This window comes from Ursus arctos, unplaced genomic scaffold, assembly GCF_023065955.2.
Source record: "Ursus arctos isolate Adak ecotype North America unplaced genomic scaffold, UrsArc2.0 scaffold_22, whole genome shotgun sequence".
Taxonomy (NCBI): Eukaryota; Metazoa; Chordata; class Mammalia; order Carnivora; family Ursidae; genus Ursus; species Ursus arctos.
The window spans coordinates 41,204,319-41,219,013 of NW_026622897.1; the positions used below are offsets into that span (position 1 = coordinate 41,204,319).

General features: G+C 36.0%; 1 protein-coding gene across 3 annotated transcripts in view; it reads left to right on the forward strand.

Annotated features, from left to right (window-relative positions):
- GRM5 (glutamate metabotropic receptor 5) overlaps positions 1-14,695 on the forward strand; it is a 502,219-nt gene that overhangs the window by 346,892 nt on the left and 140,632 nt on the right. For all 3 annotated transcript variants that reach the window (XM_048217498.1, XM_048217499.1, XM_048217500.1), the window contains exon 3: positions 9,992-10,227. In XM_048217498.1, the coding sequence (XP_048073455.1) occupies positions 9,992-10,227 (236 nt within the window). The remainder of the gene's footprint in view (positions 1-9,991; positions 10,228-14,695) is intronic.

A 14,695-nucleotide genomic window follows, 5' to 3' on the forward strand; every position in this document is an offset into this window, starting at 1 on the left:
ACCTGTTTTAAGATAGAAGGGAAGAAAACAAATAGTGTGTGTATGGAGGGGTGTGGTATATTCACCAGCATCATCATGAAATATGCCTTATTGCTTGGAACTTAATAGATGTTCAATAAATAATTATTACTCTGAACATTATGCTTAATTTACCAACATAGGAGAAGAAATTAGTCTGTCAGTGGAAAAGGGGTTTGAAAACTGGAAGGTTATCCTAAGTAAGGAAGCTTCATGAGAAAACATGGAAAAGGTTATAGAAAACTGTGGGTACAATTGTCTGCTCATAATACACTTTCTCCATTTAAATGAATTATCTTACCATATCGTACATTTTACACAATTGCCTCAATTTTTGCATATCTCCAAATGGCTATATAATATGACAAGAGAAACAATACATTGTGCAACTCACAAAATAATCTATTCACAAAGATCTTTCTCAGCTTCTCCTCTATGAAGGATGTGTATGATAAGGAAGCATCCCCTGAGGAACAAGTCTTTAAACCAGAGGGGAGAATGTTTACCATCTTAAAGTCTAAATTGAAGCAGGTTGGATGTTTCAACTATTCCAATATGTTAAATACCCTCCATAATTTTTGGTAATCCCCAAGCCTTTGGAAGTCTGTCTATTGTAACCAAACTGAGAATTCCATCAATCCTCCTACAGTTGCATTCCTTCCATTATTAAAATGCTTTGGCCTTCCAAGTGAGGAAATGTAGCAGAGAGGTGGGGAATATATAATAACTTTCTATTACTGTGTAGCAAATTACCACAAATTTAGCAGCTTAAAACAGTATTCATTATTATCTCATGATTTCTTTGAGAGTCAGGGGTCCATGGCTGGCATAAGTGGGTTCTCCACTCAGGGTTAAACAGGCTGAAATCAGAGTGTTGGCTGAACTGCATTACTTTCTAGAGGTTTTGTGGAAGAATCTGCTTCCAAGCACATTCAAGTTTTTGGCTGAATTCAGTTCCTTTTGGATGTGAGCCTGAGTCCCTCTTTCTTTGCTGGTTGTTCGCCAGGTGGCAGTCTCAGCTCCCAGAGGCCACTGTGTTTCTTTACACAGAGCCACCTCCATCTTTAAAGCCAGCAATGGAGCTTCTCCTCCAGCTCTCTCACCTCAAATCCCTCTCATGTTGGAATCTTTGTCCAGGGAGAGCCAGTCACTTTTCAGGGATTACCTGATTAGGGCAGACTCACTGAGGTTGATCTCCTGGTTTTTAAGGTCAATTTATTTGGGACCTTAATTGCATCTTGAAAACCCCTTCACAGCAGCACCTATCTAGATTAGTGTTTGACTAAAAAGGTATGAGAAGGTGTGTGTATGCCAGAGAGCAGGAATCTTGGGTGCCATGTTAGAATTCTATCTATGCAGCCCCAGCCCTACACTCTGTTCCCTGTCCTCCATTATGTGCCTCTTAAATATGATCCCCTTAAGAAACACTTCTCTGTGCTATCACCACTGTACATCATTACTTAGGAGGCTCTAGGAGGTATGGAAAGCACTGGAGTTTTGCAGCTCAAATATCTGGGTCTCTATATTTGCTCTGAAATTTTGAGTAGTTTCCTTATCCCTCAGAGCCTCAGTTTCCTGAGCAGTAAAAACTAGGGTTAAAAATAGTAACCTCCAAGAGAATTAAGAAAAGTAATGTAATAGAAATCACCTGATCTACGCTAGACACATAGCAAACTTTAGGTTCTTAACTTTTTATCCTTCTTTCGAATGCCCTACTATAGCTCCTCCAATCTACATCTACTTATTCTTTATAAAGCCTGGGGAATGGGAAAACTCATATTTATAAACCCCAGAGATAGGCTGATTCTCAGTAACCTAAGCATTTTCTCGAAAATTCTACATTGTACTTCTCTTCAGAATTAAATAATTCATTAGTGTTGAATGGTGTATATTCATAAGAACTTTTATCTGAAAGCTCAATATCCTTCCTTGCTTTTCACTATTATTTAGGGATTCTAAGACCTCCTACTCCCCCAGAGAGAGAGAGAGAAAAAAAAAAAGAAATATTATATGAGGACAGCCAAGCAGTCAGTAGACTCCCACTATTAGAAAAAAAAATCCTGAAATATCTGTTAAAATGCTATTGGTAAAAGATTTGGCAGGATGATGATTACATGTGGGTAGAACAGCAGTTTCCATAATAATTATGTGGGCTGTGAACAGATTTTGAAAAAAAAAATGCTGGGATGCGGCCTAATGAATGTACTCATTAACCTTAATAGCATCAGGTAGAGAATGGAGAGGACCATTTTGGAGGGGGAATCAATTCAGCCGTTCAGAGTCATTTTACAAGGTGCATCCAACAGTGGTGCATCCTCAATTAAAAATGAAAATATGCAGTTATCTTAAAATAATTCTCTATAATTTGAAGTTTGCCTTTAAAAATCTAATTCCCTAATAAGTTACACTAAATATTTCTTGAGTGCTCACTATGTGCCAGGCTTTCTAATAGACATAAAGATGAGGAGTTGTCCAAAACATAACATTTCTAGCCTACTTAGAGAAACAGAAATAAATATGATGACACATGCACAACTAAAAGCATCATAATATTGCCCCATGACAGCAGGTCTTGTCTTCCTGTTCACCACTATGCCCCCACATTTAACATATTGGTTACCCAATACTTGTTAAATGAATAAAGGAATAAATGTCCCTGCATTTTAAAAGCAGAGAGGAGGAAACAGTTCAGCCCGGGGGAGCTCAAGAAGGTTTTACTAGGTTGCATTCTAGCCCAGTCTATTGTCTTGACAGATGAATTGGATTTTAAAATCAGAAGACACGAGAGGCATTGAAGGGGTGGCACTCTTTCTAGAGGGAATAGCGTACTCAAAGGTCTGGAGGTGTGAACGTGAGACTTATTTGAGGCAAAGGAATCCATGTGTTATATCTCCAGGATACAACATGTGTGTGCTTATTCTTTGCAACACTGACCTTCTGACACATAGGACTGAAGAATGACCACGTGTGCCTGGCACAGCCCCCCAAACCACATCTCCTGACACTAATTTAATGACTGCTCCCTTGGAGGAATAATCACTCTGATGCTTATGTTTTTCGTCTAGTATTGCTCCTTTTGAAACAGACTTGGAGGGGATTTTCCATGTTGTTTGCCCATGGCCGATGCCATGAACTCTGTGGAGTTATACTGAATCATCAGGTTGACCTCTGAGAGTTCAACTAATGAAATCCATACCCATTGTATGTGATTAGCCTTCCATGTAAATAAATCAAGAGATTGTAAATGTTAGGAACCAAGAGTTTAGAAACACCCAGAATACTAATTGAGGTGATTGGGGAATAATCTCAGGGAGGTAGGACAGGAATGTGATTTTCCATAAGTGATGCAGTGACTGGAAACCTAATGAACAGTGCTGTTTGCAGATAGACAGGAAAAAGGAAAGGGCATGTTCAGTTCGAAGGATAAATGAGGAAAATGCCAATGGATTGTAAATCAGGATTGCCCATTCAGCCAGGTCATGCCTAATGGACTGTTGGCTCCTTAAAGGCATGTACTAGAACCTACCACAGTGTCTGCGCAGTTTGAATGCATACAAGAGGCATTCAAAATGTTTATTGAATCAATGAACTGGAATGAATAGAACATGGAGACTGTAACTAAAGGATCATTCGATGCAGTTTTCTGTGCTACATGTATTTTTCTGTTTTCCATACCAGTCACTTAAAATATATTAACAGAAAATGAGGAAAGCAAGATTATATCATCTGCATTATATAGATTTAGATTTTGATAAGAGAAACAATTTTTAAAATTATTTAACATCTCTAACATTTGATGATTCATAAACCTTTTCTCTTCATAATTTTCCAAGATTTTTTTATTCCTTTAGAATGCAGCCTTCAGGGGCTTCCACATTCCAGAAATATATTTTGATATTAAATCTGTGGTTGTAAACCCTGAAGTAATTATTTTATAACCATAAGTATTGATCTGCTTTATATATCAGTGATTTAATAAAATAAGTGACAAAAATAATAATTCTAAGGTTAAAATATTTATATTTTAAGGACATAATGGTATAGAGTATCAAGTCTTTAGAGTTCTATAATTTTCATTATTGCTCATTTTCTGAATGTCAACAGCTATTTTTCAGCATACAAAAAACTAAACATAATAGAATAGGGTGGGTTAACATGGTACTGGACCAAAGACAAGAAAATTCTTAACTTTTATTATTTTTTTAACATTCAAATCAGCTGTATATGTAGAGAATAGATAGAAATCCAGGAGAAAAGAATTACTAGAGAGCATATAAAGGGAAATCTGATCATCACAGACTCCAACTTGTATTGAATTTTTTTTTCACCCCAGACCTGTTGTCTTCCTCTACTTTACATTTAGGATGTGGAGCTGCATTTTCATCACAATAGCATTGATGTCTGCCATAAACCATAAAATTCCCTCTTTACCCCTATTCTCCACACCTCTCTTCCTAGGGATTCTTAGAATTCCTTACAAATAAGACTCCTCAGGCCTGCTGCTACTGCTTTAATTCAGGCCTCCAATGGTTTCTGTGACCACTGCAGCACATTTTCTAACTTGACCCCCTGAACACTCATCTACCACCACTCTGATCTGTAACACTGCTCCATAGTTCATCCGCATCTCATCGTCTCCTCATTTCATTTCTCACCTTAAAAGCCACCACTGGCTCCCTGTTGCCTGAATGAAAAAGTCCAAGCCCTTGGGATGACACAAAAGACCATTCACAACTGGACTTCCTCTGCTTGCTTCTCATTGGTTCACTGTCCTGGGTGATCCACGTAGCTGTGATGCTTCACAGCCACTACTTCCTGATTCCCAAATACCTTCTCCCTATCTAGAAAATAACATGTCAAAATACTGTTATCACTCCATTATCCACACTTTTCAGTTTAAAACTGATCTTCCAGGGTGCCTCGGTGGCTTACTTGGTTAAGCTCCAGTCTCTAGGTTTCATCTCAGGTCATGACCTCAGGGTCCTGATATGGAGCTGAGTGGAGCTCCAAGATCAGTGGGGAGTCTGCTTGGGATTCTCTCCCTTTCCCTCTGCCTCTATAAAACATAAATAAATATTTTTTTAAAAAATAAAACAGGGGCCGCCTGGGTAGCTCAATTGGTTAAGCATGTGATCTTGATTTTGTCTCAGGATAGTGAAATGAAGTACAACATCTGGCTCTGTGCTGAGCGTGGAGCCTGCTGAAGGTTCTCTCTCCCTCTCCCTTCGCCCCTCCCCCACACTCACTCTCTCTCTCAAATAAATAAATGTTTCCTTTTATAAATAAATAAATAAATAATTTAAAAAACTGATCTTCCTTTCATTGCATTTGTTTCACACCTGCAACAATATTTGTATGAGGTCATTTATTTATGTTTCTGTCCTTCTCTCTCATTCCTCTACTAGTCTGTGAGTCTTGCAATGTAGTGTCTAAAACCTATTTAACTAGTTTTTCTCAGTCTCAATATAATTTCAATATATAATAAATAAGGTTAAGTGAATTTTTCTTCACAACATTAATTGATCCCCTGTGTGGAAAAAATCATACACACCTGTCCCATTTAGGTTGGTCTTGGCCATATGACTTGCTTTCATCAATGAAATATGAGCAGAAGTGACCTGCGCTGCTTGTGAGTAGACTACTTAAGAACCATTGCATGTTTTTTCCTTCTACAAGATTGGCATGTCCCAGAAGGAAACTGTTCTTTCAGACTGTCTCAGAATGAAGGCAACATGGAGCAGTTATAGACCATCTGCAGTGAATCTAAAGGCTGAGCAAGAAATAAACGTTTGTACTAAACCACTGGGGTATTGGAACTGTCTATTGCCACAAAATAATTTAGTCTAAGGTAGGTAGATATTTAATAAATGTTGATGAAAATAAGAAAAGCTATAGAGATATGGAAGATGAATTACAGGTAGAGAATTCCAGAGTCAATTTTGTTAAACAACAACCTTCTGTTGAAAACAGATAAAAATTAAATTTCCATGAATTGCTAATTAGGAGAAATAGTGGGAATTGAGGGCTGAGAAGAGAAAGGAGGAAGTATAGATAATAGAGTAGGAATATATATCTTGGTAATGCAATTTGGAAAGAAAATGAAAATAAATTCTTGCAGGATGAGCGTGTCCTTAAGATGTCTTCAGGGAGAATTTAAAGACTCTAAGGTATCTACTGAAGAGGTGTTTTGAGAATGGGTACATATTAAAGATTCCTCCTTTAGTTGAGTCAACCTAAGTAAGCTAAAAATGTCCAAGTCACTCAGTTTCTATAGTCAAAGAAAAGCTAGAGGCTTGACTAATAAAATACTTAAATTAAGAATATTATATGTACACTTAACTACTGCTATTCACAGTAGTTACGTTCCATAAACATGCACCAAATATTGAATTAGTGAAGAGTGAGTACAGGTTTAAATTGCTGTAGGCCTCTACTCACAACATTTCCATCAACTAGGCAGTACATAACCTTGCTTTATACATGTTCCTGTCTAAAGATACCTTATTTAATATATATTGTTGATTCATTAATATTGAACTCACAACAAATAGCACTTTACTCATGCATGAATGCAGCTGATTTTAAAAATGCATTTTCTATGTAGGGACTATCACAGACTTCTTGCACTTGGGAACTCTAGGTAACACATCAGCACTATGCTGGGAGGTTATTTTAAACAGTGAAATCAACAGTGAAACCAACAACAACAAAAAAACATGAAAATACAAAAACCCTGATACTAAATAGATCATGAAAAGAACACTTGCTTATAATGTGAAAGCTAAAACAAGAAAGCAGAGGAGCATGTTTTTCAGTCTCAGCTGGAAATGTGCACATCAGGAGACTCAAAATTTTGTGTGCAAGTGCATGTGTGCAAGTGACACAAAAATGCCCTGAGTATTGATTTGGGGGTTGCAAATAAATTTTAGCAAGTCAATGAATTTGCACACAGGATCTACAAATAATGAGGATTGACTGTATATCAAGGAATTGGAAGGAAAATAATGAAATGGATTATGGGGAGATGGGTAAAATGCTCACCAGTGAGAAGAGAAATTAGATAAATGGATGGATGGATGGATGGATGGATGGATAGATGGATGGACATAGATAGATTGATAGATACTAAATCTAGAGAGGTGCTTTAAATATGGTGTATTTTTAGTTTCTTTCCTTGTCTTCCTCCCTACTCTATTCCTTATTTGGTAAAATAGATGTCACCCAGAAGTATTTAGGTAGTACTTGACAGTCTAATCTATCAATGTAATGTAAAGCATTAGATTGTAGAAAAGTAAGCTCAAGTTTTTCTTGGCATTTCATTTTGCTTTTGGATTTATTATTTCTTACTTAGAGATACCCTATCATCTTAACACAAATCTTAAAAGCACATTTTGATGAAAATGTTAATATTTAATGACCTATTTAATAACCTAAAGTCAATATGATACCATCTAACTTAGCCAGGATGGAATGAAGGTTCTTGAAACTTACATAGCAGATATTCCTCAGTCAGTTTAAATAGAATAACCCTGTTTTGTCAAGTAGATATTGGAATTTTCTGTTTACATACAAACTCCATTACAATTTTTACTTTGCTGTTGAATGGGAACATCTGGAGCTGAACTGTTTTAAATTCACAACTCTAATTTATAGACTAATAATAAAACATCTTTTGCTAGATTCTTAAATATGGAGAAGAGATTTATACCAAAAAAAAAAAAAAGCTAAAGAACATGATGAGAATTGAGTCAACACACTCTAGCATGGATACTTTTTTTATGGAAATATTTCCTACCAAAAAGTTTATCAAGACAAGCTTTTTACAAACCCCATTAAATTCAATGAATGAATTGTGAAGGGTAAATTGGACCCATTATAATCTTACATTTCTTATGTAATATTCATAATCATAGTGTTACATAAGAGCGAGCTAGCATTAACAAAAGGAGCAATTTAAATTCCCACTTCTTGGAGAATGGGGCTCTGCTTGACAAACAGCCCTTCCTGCCCCGTTTGCAGCACGCCCCTGCATCTCCTCCAGCGCCAATGAGACCCACACTCTCGTACCAGTGATATAATAAACCCTCCACAACAGAGGGAGAAAATGAGGCAAACAAGCCCACATCATTTCAACTTGTCAGCTTTAAATAAAATCTTCTGTAGCTGAAAATGAGAAATTTGAGGGAAGAGAATGTGTGAAGTAACCAAATTCAACACTGGGACAAAACATATTGCATGACTTATTAGTTTTTTTCCTGATCTGCCACAAAACTTTTTGAAATTTCCCCATAATTTTTAACGAAATCTCTTTTGTCAGCAATGACTTAGAAGAAGAAATGGTTCATTTGTTTGTTTATTTTTTGTTCTCTTCCACCCACTGATGCCTTAGGAAACAATCTCAAGTTATGGCAAGCCCCTATGATATCTTCATGAGTAATCTGTGACCTTTGGAGAAACTCTCATTATCAGTTTTTAAGTCAGAGTTGCCATAGCAGAGCATGCTAGAAAAAAAGTACATTTTTTAAAATACTTATTTTAATTAATTACTTATATAATACCTTCCCCAGCACTGATCTTACATGCAAAATATTGGAGCATGCTCTCCACCTACAAAAAAAAATTAAAAAGACAAAAATGCATTTGAAGGAAGTTAAAAAGAAATTCACATTCTCACAAATATATCTAATATGGATGAAATAAACAATAATTGTAAATGTAAATACTTTCTCTCCCTGTTTCCTCAGTGCCCACCCTCCCCCTCCCCCACTGATTACCTCCAAACACTTCCTGCTTTGCCTTCAGGAGGCTCTATTCTGTTTTTCCCCTCAGCTCTCTCCAAACCTGATCTCTTCCCACTCTGTTAATTCTTCTCGCTGTTAAAATGTCCCATGACTTTCTTTATCTTTCCTGAAAGAGCACTTGCCTGTCTTCAAAGGAAAAACAGCACACTGGGTCCCAGCAGATACTTAGCACAATTCGTGCATCTTCCAGTGAGAGAGAGAATAGTAAAGTCAGTTATCTTTGTCCTGAATGACCCGAGGTGTGCCCAAATGTGATATAAACATCGTTTTATGTCTTTTATTTCCTATGTTGTGTCTCACATATTTTCCAAATAAGCTTAGAATACTTTCCGCTTATTCTTTTATACTCTTATACCATTGTAACACAAACTCTCTGATTTCAAATTCTTATTTTAAAATGCCTAGGTTACTTTGTGTAATCAGTGCATAGAATGATGGTAATGTTGAAGTGCATGATCTCTGTCACCATCCTTGATGGCTCATTGTTAAGAAGTTTTTTAACCTGTCTAATGCAAAACAGGATTTCATATGTCCATTTTAAATATACTAAAGAAGTGTCATGTGACAGGAAAGAATATGTGGATTGTGGATTATGGGATTTTGGTTGGAAGTGCTGAAGAATCTATATTTAAGAGAATGACCATAATCAGCATTTTTTTAACCTCCTTATAATTTACTTGTAAAATGAGGGGAAAAAATGAATATCATGTCATAGGAGGGTTAAATTAATATTAGGTGTGTTTTAGAAATATTTTCATTTTTACTTTATGACCGCTATAATAATTATTGTAAAGGAACAGAATGAGTTTAATGTCAACCTGACCTAGCTACTAAACATTCAGTAAATAGTATGAATGGTGATATCATGCAATTTCCATGCATATACTGGTTTTACCACCAGTAAAATTCTGCCAAAAGCATTAGGTTATTCTCCAGAGTTTGAGGTTAATGAGACTGGTGCCTTCTAGCCCTCTTAAACCCAAAGTTCCCGTGGTGTTTTATACTCTTTATTCTGAGCTTCTTTCTTAAAAATCCATGTAGGTAAAATGTAGGACACTGGTGTGGCCTGAGTAGCCATTCAGTGACTGACATTTTCAAAAGGAAAGCAAATATGTAATCAGTTGCTTAGAAGGTATCTGTTCTGAACTGAGCTGGGTTTTGTCTTCCCACAGTGACGGCTGGGCTGATAGGTACGATGTGACAGATGGGTATCAGCGAGAAGCTGTTGGTGGAATCACAATCAAGCTCCAATCTCCTGATGTCAAATGGTTTGATGATTATTATCTGAAGCTCCGGCCGGAAACAAACCTTCGCAACCCTTGGTTTCAAGAATTTTGGCAGCATCGTTTCCAGTGCCGGCTAGAAGGCTTTGCACAGGAGAACAGCAAATACAACAAGACCTGCAATAGTAAGCAGATTCTTTGTTTCACTTAGAGTGGATATAAGACTAAGGGTCCAGGTTAAGTAAACCGTGTCAGGGGGATAGTGGCTGCAATCTGTTAGAGAAGAGGACTCTTACAGAAACAGAGAGGGTATTGCTACTTACAGTGATAAACGGACTTCATTCGAGCTAAGAAAAACATATCAGAGCAAATGTTTACTCCACAGAGATCTCAAACAATTTTATTATTTATATCATTTAAGAAATTGGCACTGTGCTAAGAGGATAATGTGGGCTCCAGAGAGGAACTGTTGTTGCCGGCCTTGAAGGCAAGAACTACATTCTGCTAGTTTTGATTGTCTTTAGCAGTTAGCACAGCGTTAAACACTTAGTAAGGATTTTATATATTCTGAAGAATGCGTCAGTGAATTTTAAAGGACAGAGCCAATCCCTGTTTTCATCAATAAACTATAACATAGCATCAGGGATTTGCTGTGTGTAGTTACTATGTTTCAGGAAACATAATCTGAGCAGAGCCATGCCTTCTCACATACCTATAAGGGCTCACATTGTCCCAACTGTTGCTCTGATTGTAAGGGCACCAAGGTGAGGAAAACTAGTTCTTTCCCTCAAGAGGTTTAGTGTCTAGAAGGAAGATAGTCATGCCAGCCAATGTTGCAATCCAATGTTGTGAGTGATATCATAAAAGTTAAACACAGGGTCTTGGTACTCTTATTTGTTGCACACTGAAAGGGAATCTCGACTCTAATAACTGAGGTAGGGCCAATATTGATCTATGTGTCAAAGCTTGCAAAAATTAAGGTTTGTTAAAAATGAAAGGGATTTGTCGAGGCTGCCTTATCCCCATATTGTGTAACAAGAACCCCATATGCATTTGCTTAGGAATAAAATGTTTGAATTGGTGGTATAGGTGCCTTCATCCACGATGCTGGAACACAACAGAGCACTGGGGCAGTGAGTTTGAAATCCTGGCCCACAAACCAATTCCAGTCCACAGAGAAGTTGTCCCATATCAGCACAAAAATGAGAATAATGGGAATGATATACAGAATTTTTCATAATGCACTTTCCTTCCCAGTTCATGTCCATCCTAGATTTTTTTGGTATCAGTTCATTCTTTTGTGAAATGAAGAAGAGAATAAATGGTGATATGTGATTGTTTTTAAATGTCAGTACTTGCTAAAATAAGAACTTGGCACCCTTATGTCAGTTCCTATTTGGGTAATAAGGGAGGGGAAGAATGCTGTAGTGTGGGATATTGTACTGGTCACCGAAGTCCAGAAATCACAGAAGGCTCATGGTGTAAGCCTCTGTTTGTTTCTCTCTCACTTCAGATACTGCTTGTCCAAAATCTTCAAATTTTTGTTCATTTCCTTCATTTTTATTTTTATTTTCAGGAAAAAAAAGTGTGAAAATACACAGCATTGTGACTGCTGTTACACAATTTCAATTCTTACAGCTAATTTCATATTTTTCACCATTCTATCCAGTTTCTGATGGACACAGACTTCTTTCCTCCCTTGAGATTTGGGAAGCGCTTCCTCTCTGGGTTCCAGTCCTATGATTGTGTACAGATTGCTATATGTAGCTACATTCAAGGACTTATAAAGGATAAACAATAGATCTGATCTCATCTTCATTCTCTTCTATCAAGGAGTTAGTGACAGTCCCTAACCAGTGTGGCTAAGGGAATTTTTCCAGCTGGTCTTCACCCTCTTTTGTACCAATGCTCTTTCTCTATGCCTTTTTGTCTGAAATGTCTTCTCCTTGAAATAGTTCTTTGTTTCTCTTTTTTTCCCCACTGTTGGAGATCTTATTTAGATGTAGTCTTGAAAAACTCTTTAATTGATTTCCATGGAATATTATTTCTATGGAAACTGTTCTGCCAAAGCCTCCCTTTCAACCTATTGCTATAGCTCTCTTTCACATGACTACCCTGATACGATTTCTCTGGTCAGAATTGGTTCCTTACTCTAGTACTAAAAAGCACTCTTTAGCCACTCTGCCACCTCTGGAATCTTATCTGACAACAGATGTCATTTTGTACATAAACATGGACACTTAATATGCAAAACCTCTGTTATTCTTCTCAATAAGGGAGGCACTGTGATTATCCTTATTTAAAAATAACAAAACCGAGATTTAGAGAGAAAAAATAACTTGCTCACAGTCACCTAACTATTAAACACTGGAACTTATACTTGGACTTAGGTTTGTCTAAAGTTTAACAAATATGGTATATTAAAGAGATAGAATATGATGGTTTTTAAAAATTGCCATCAAATTTGCATTATATAATAGTTAATATATAGGTCAAAGGTACAAAAAAGAAAAATCTTAAAATTATTTGTATATGATTATGAAATGCAGTAATGGATACCCAAATGTTCACTACTCTTTACTTTTGACCGTATTTTCTTATTTCCTCAAATGTCCTTTTTGTATCTTAATCCCCATCTTCAAAGAGGCCCCAGTAGTTTACTCGTATTTATAACACTACCAAACGTTACCAGTGTTTTCCGAAATATAATGTACTTAAGCCCTTTCATCAGGCAGTGTGCATAAGACAACCATTTTTGAGTTGGAGTGTTAAGAAGTATTAAGAGTTTGTAATTCATGCCAGTCAAGAAGCTTTACCTTACTCACTGTCTTCAGTACCTTAAACCTAACAGATAGCTCAATAAGAAAAATGGCTTGACACAAAAAACAGAAATACTCATAGCTGAATTACTGCTTATTTTTCTTAGGAGATTCTTGGAAGGCAAAGTATAAAAGTTAGGAGAGGTATCTAAATCTAGTAGTCCAGAATTAGCAGTAGCTTTATAGATAATATGTCTCATTCATATGAATTCTTTCAATGCCTGTTAGTTTTGCCTATTCTCTTATAATATATAAATAGAATCTTTCATTATTTGCTTTTTTGTGTCTGGCCTTTTCCCCTCAAAGTAATGTGGTAGAGTTTATCCTGTCATTGCATATATTAGTAGTTTATTGTGTTCTATTGCTGTGTCATGTCCCTTTGTATGGATTTACTGCCAGAATTTACCTATCATTTCTCCTATAGATGGACATATGGATTATTTACAGTTTAGGCATTAGAAATGAAGATTTTATGAACAAGTATGTACGTATCTCCTGGCAGACCTATATCCTAATTACTGTTACATGTATACCTAGTAATGGAATTGCTACATAATAGGCTCTGCATATGTTTAGCTTTAGTAAATGGTGCCAAGCAGTTTTCTAAAGTGATTGGACTAATTTTTACTTTCCCTGAAATGTATGAGAGTTCAAGTTGCTCTGCACTCTTATCAACATTTGATACTATCTTTTTTTTTAATTTTAAATATTCTGTGAGTGTGTGTTTGTATCATATTGTGATTTTGATTGGCTTTCCATTATCTATTACCAAGTTAAGTTCTTTCTCATATGCTTATTGGAAATTTAGGCATCTTATTTTGTAAAGTGTTTGTTCAAGTCTTTTGGACATTTCTTTGAGTTGATTATCTTTTAACATCTATTTTAAAACTTCCTTGTATAATGAGTCCTTTGTTAGATATATGTATCGTTAAAATTGCCCAGTTAGACCATGGCTTATTACTAGTTTCTGTTTCTCTCATTAGTTATTTGTTTTCTATTTGTCCACTTGTTCTTTAATTCTTTATTCCTCTTTTACTGCCTTCTTGTGGATTCAGCAATATTTTTTATTATCTTATTCTATCACCTTTCTTAATATTTTTGTTTCATTTAGTTTTCAGTGGAAATTACTAAACAAATCTTTAATTTAATACAAACAAATTTAAGTTGGTTCTTGTTTGCATTAAAAAATCTTGCAAATATTTATATCTGTTTATCCCCCTTACACTATTTTTTGCTACTGCCATATAATTTATTTCTCTATGTATTATGTACACTACAAGGTTTTGCTAGAATTGCTGCTCTAAATGGTTAACAGTCATATCTACCCACTTCAGTGTTCTTCATTCCTTCTTGTACTTCCTTGTTTTCACCAGTGATATTTTTCAGCCTGAAGAATTTCTTTTACTATTTCTTGTAATATAGGTCTACTGCCAACAAATTTTATCAGCTTTTTTTCCCTAAGAATATCTATATTCCACCTTTATTTTTGAAAAATGTATTTGCCAAGTATAGCATTCTGTATTGCCAGGTCTTCTTCAGTTTTTTTTTTCCTTTGAAAACAGCATTCCATTTTGTTTCCAGAATTCCATGATTTCATTGAGAAGTTAGCCACCATTCTTAATGTTGTACCCTTGATGCAAATGTGTCTTTTTTCCTAGGCTTTTAAGGCTTTTTTAAAGTTTTTAGATAATGAAATTAGGTGTGATTTCCCAAAATATTTCATTCTTTGGGTTTCCAGAGCTTCTTAAACCTGTTGAAGAAAGACCCGTATCAGTTTTGAAAATTTCCCAGACATTATTTCCTGAAACATTCCTTCTGCCACATTTCTCTCTCT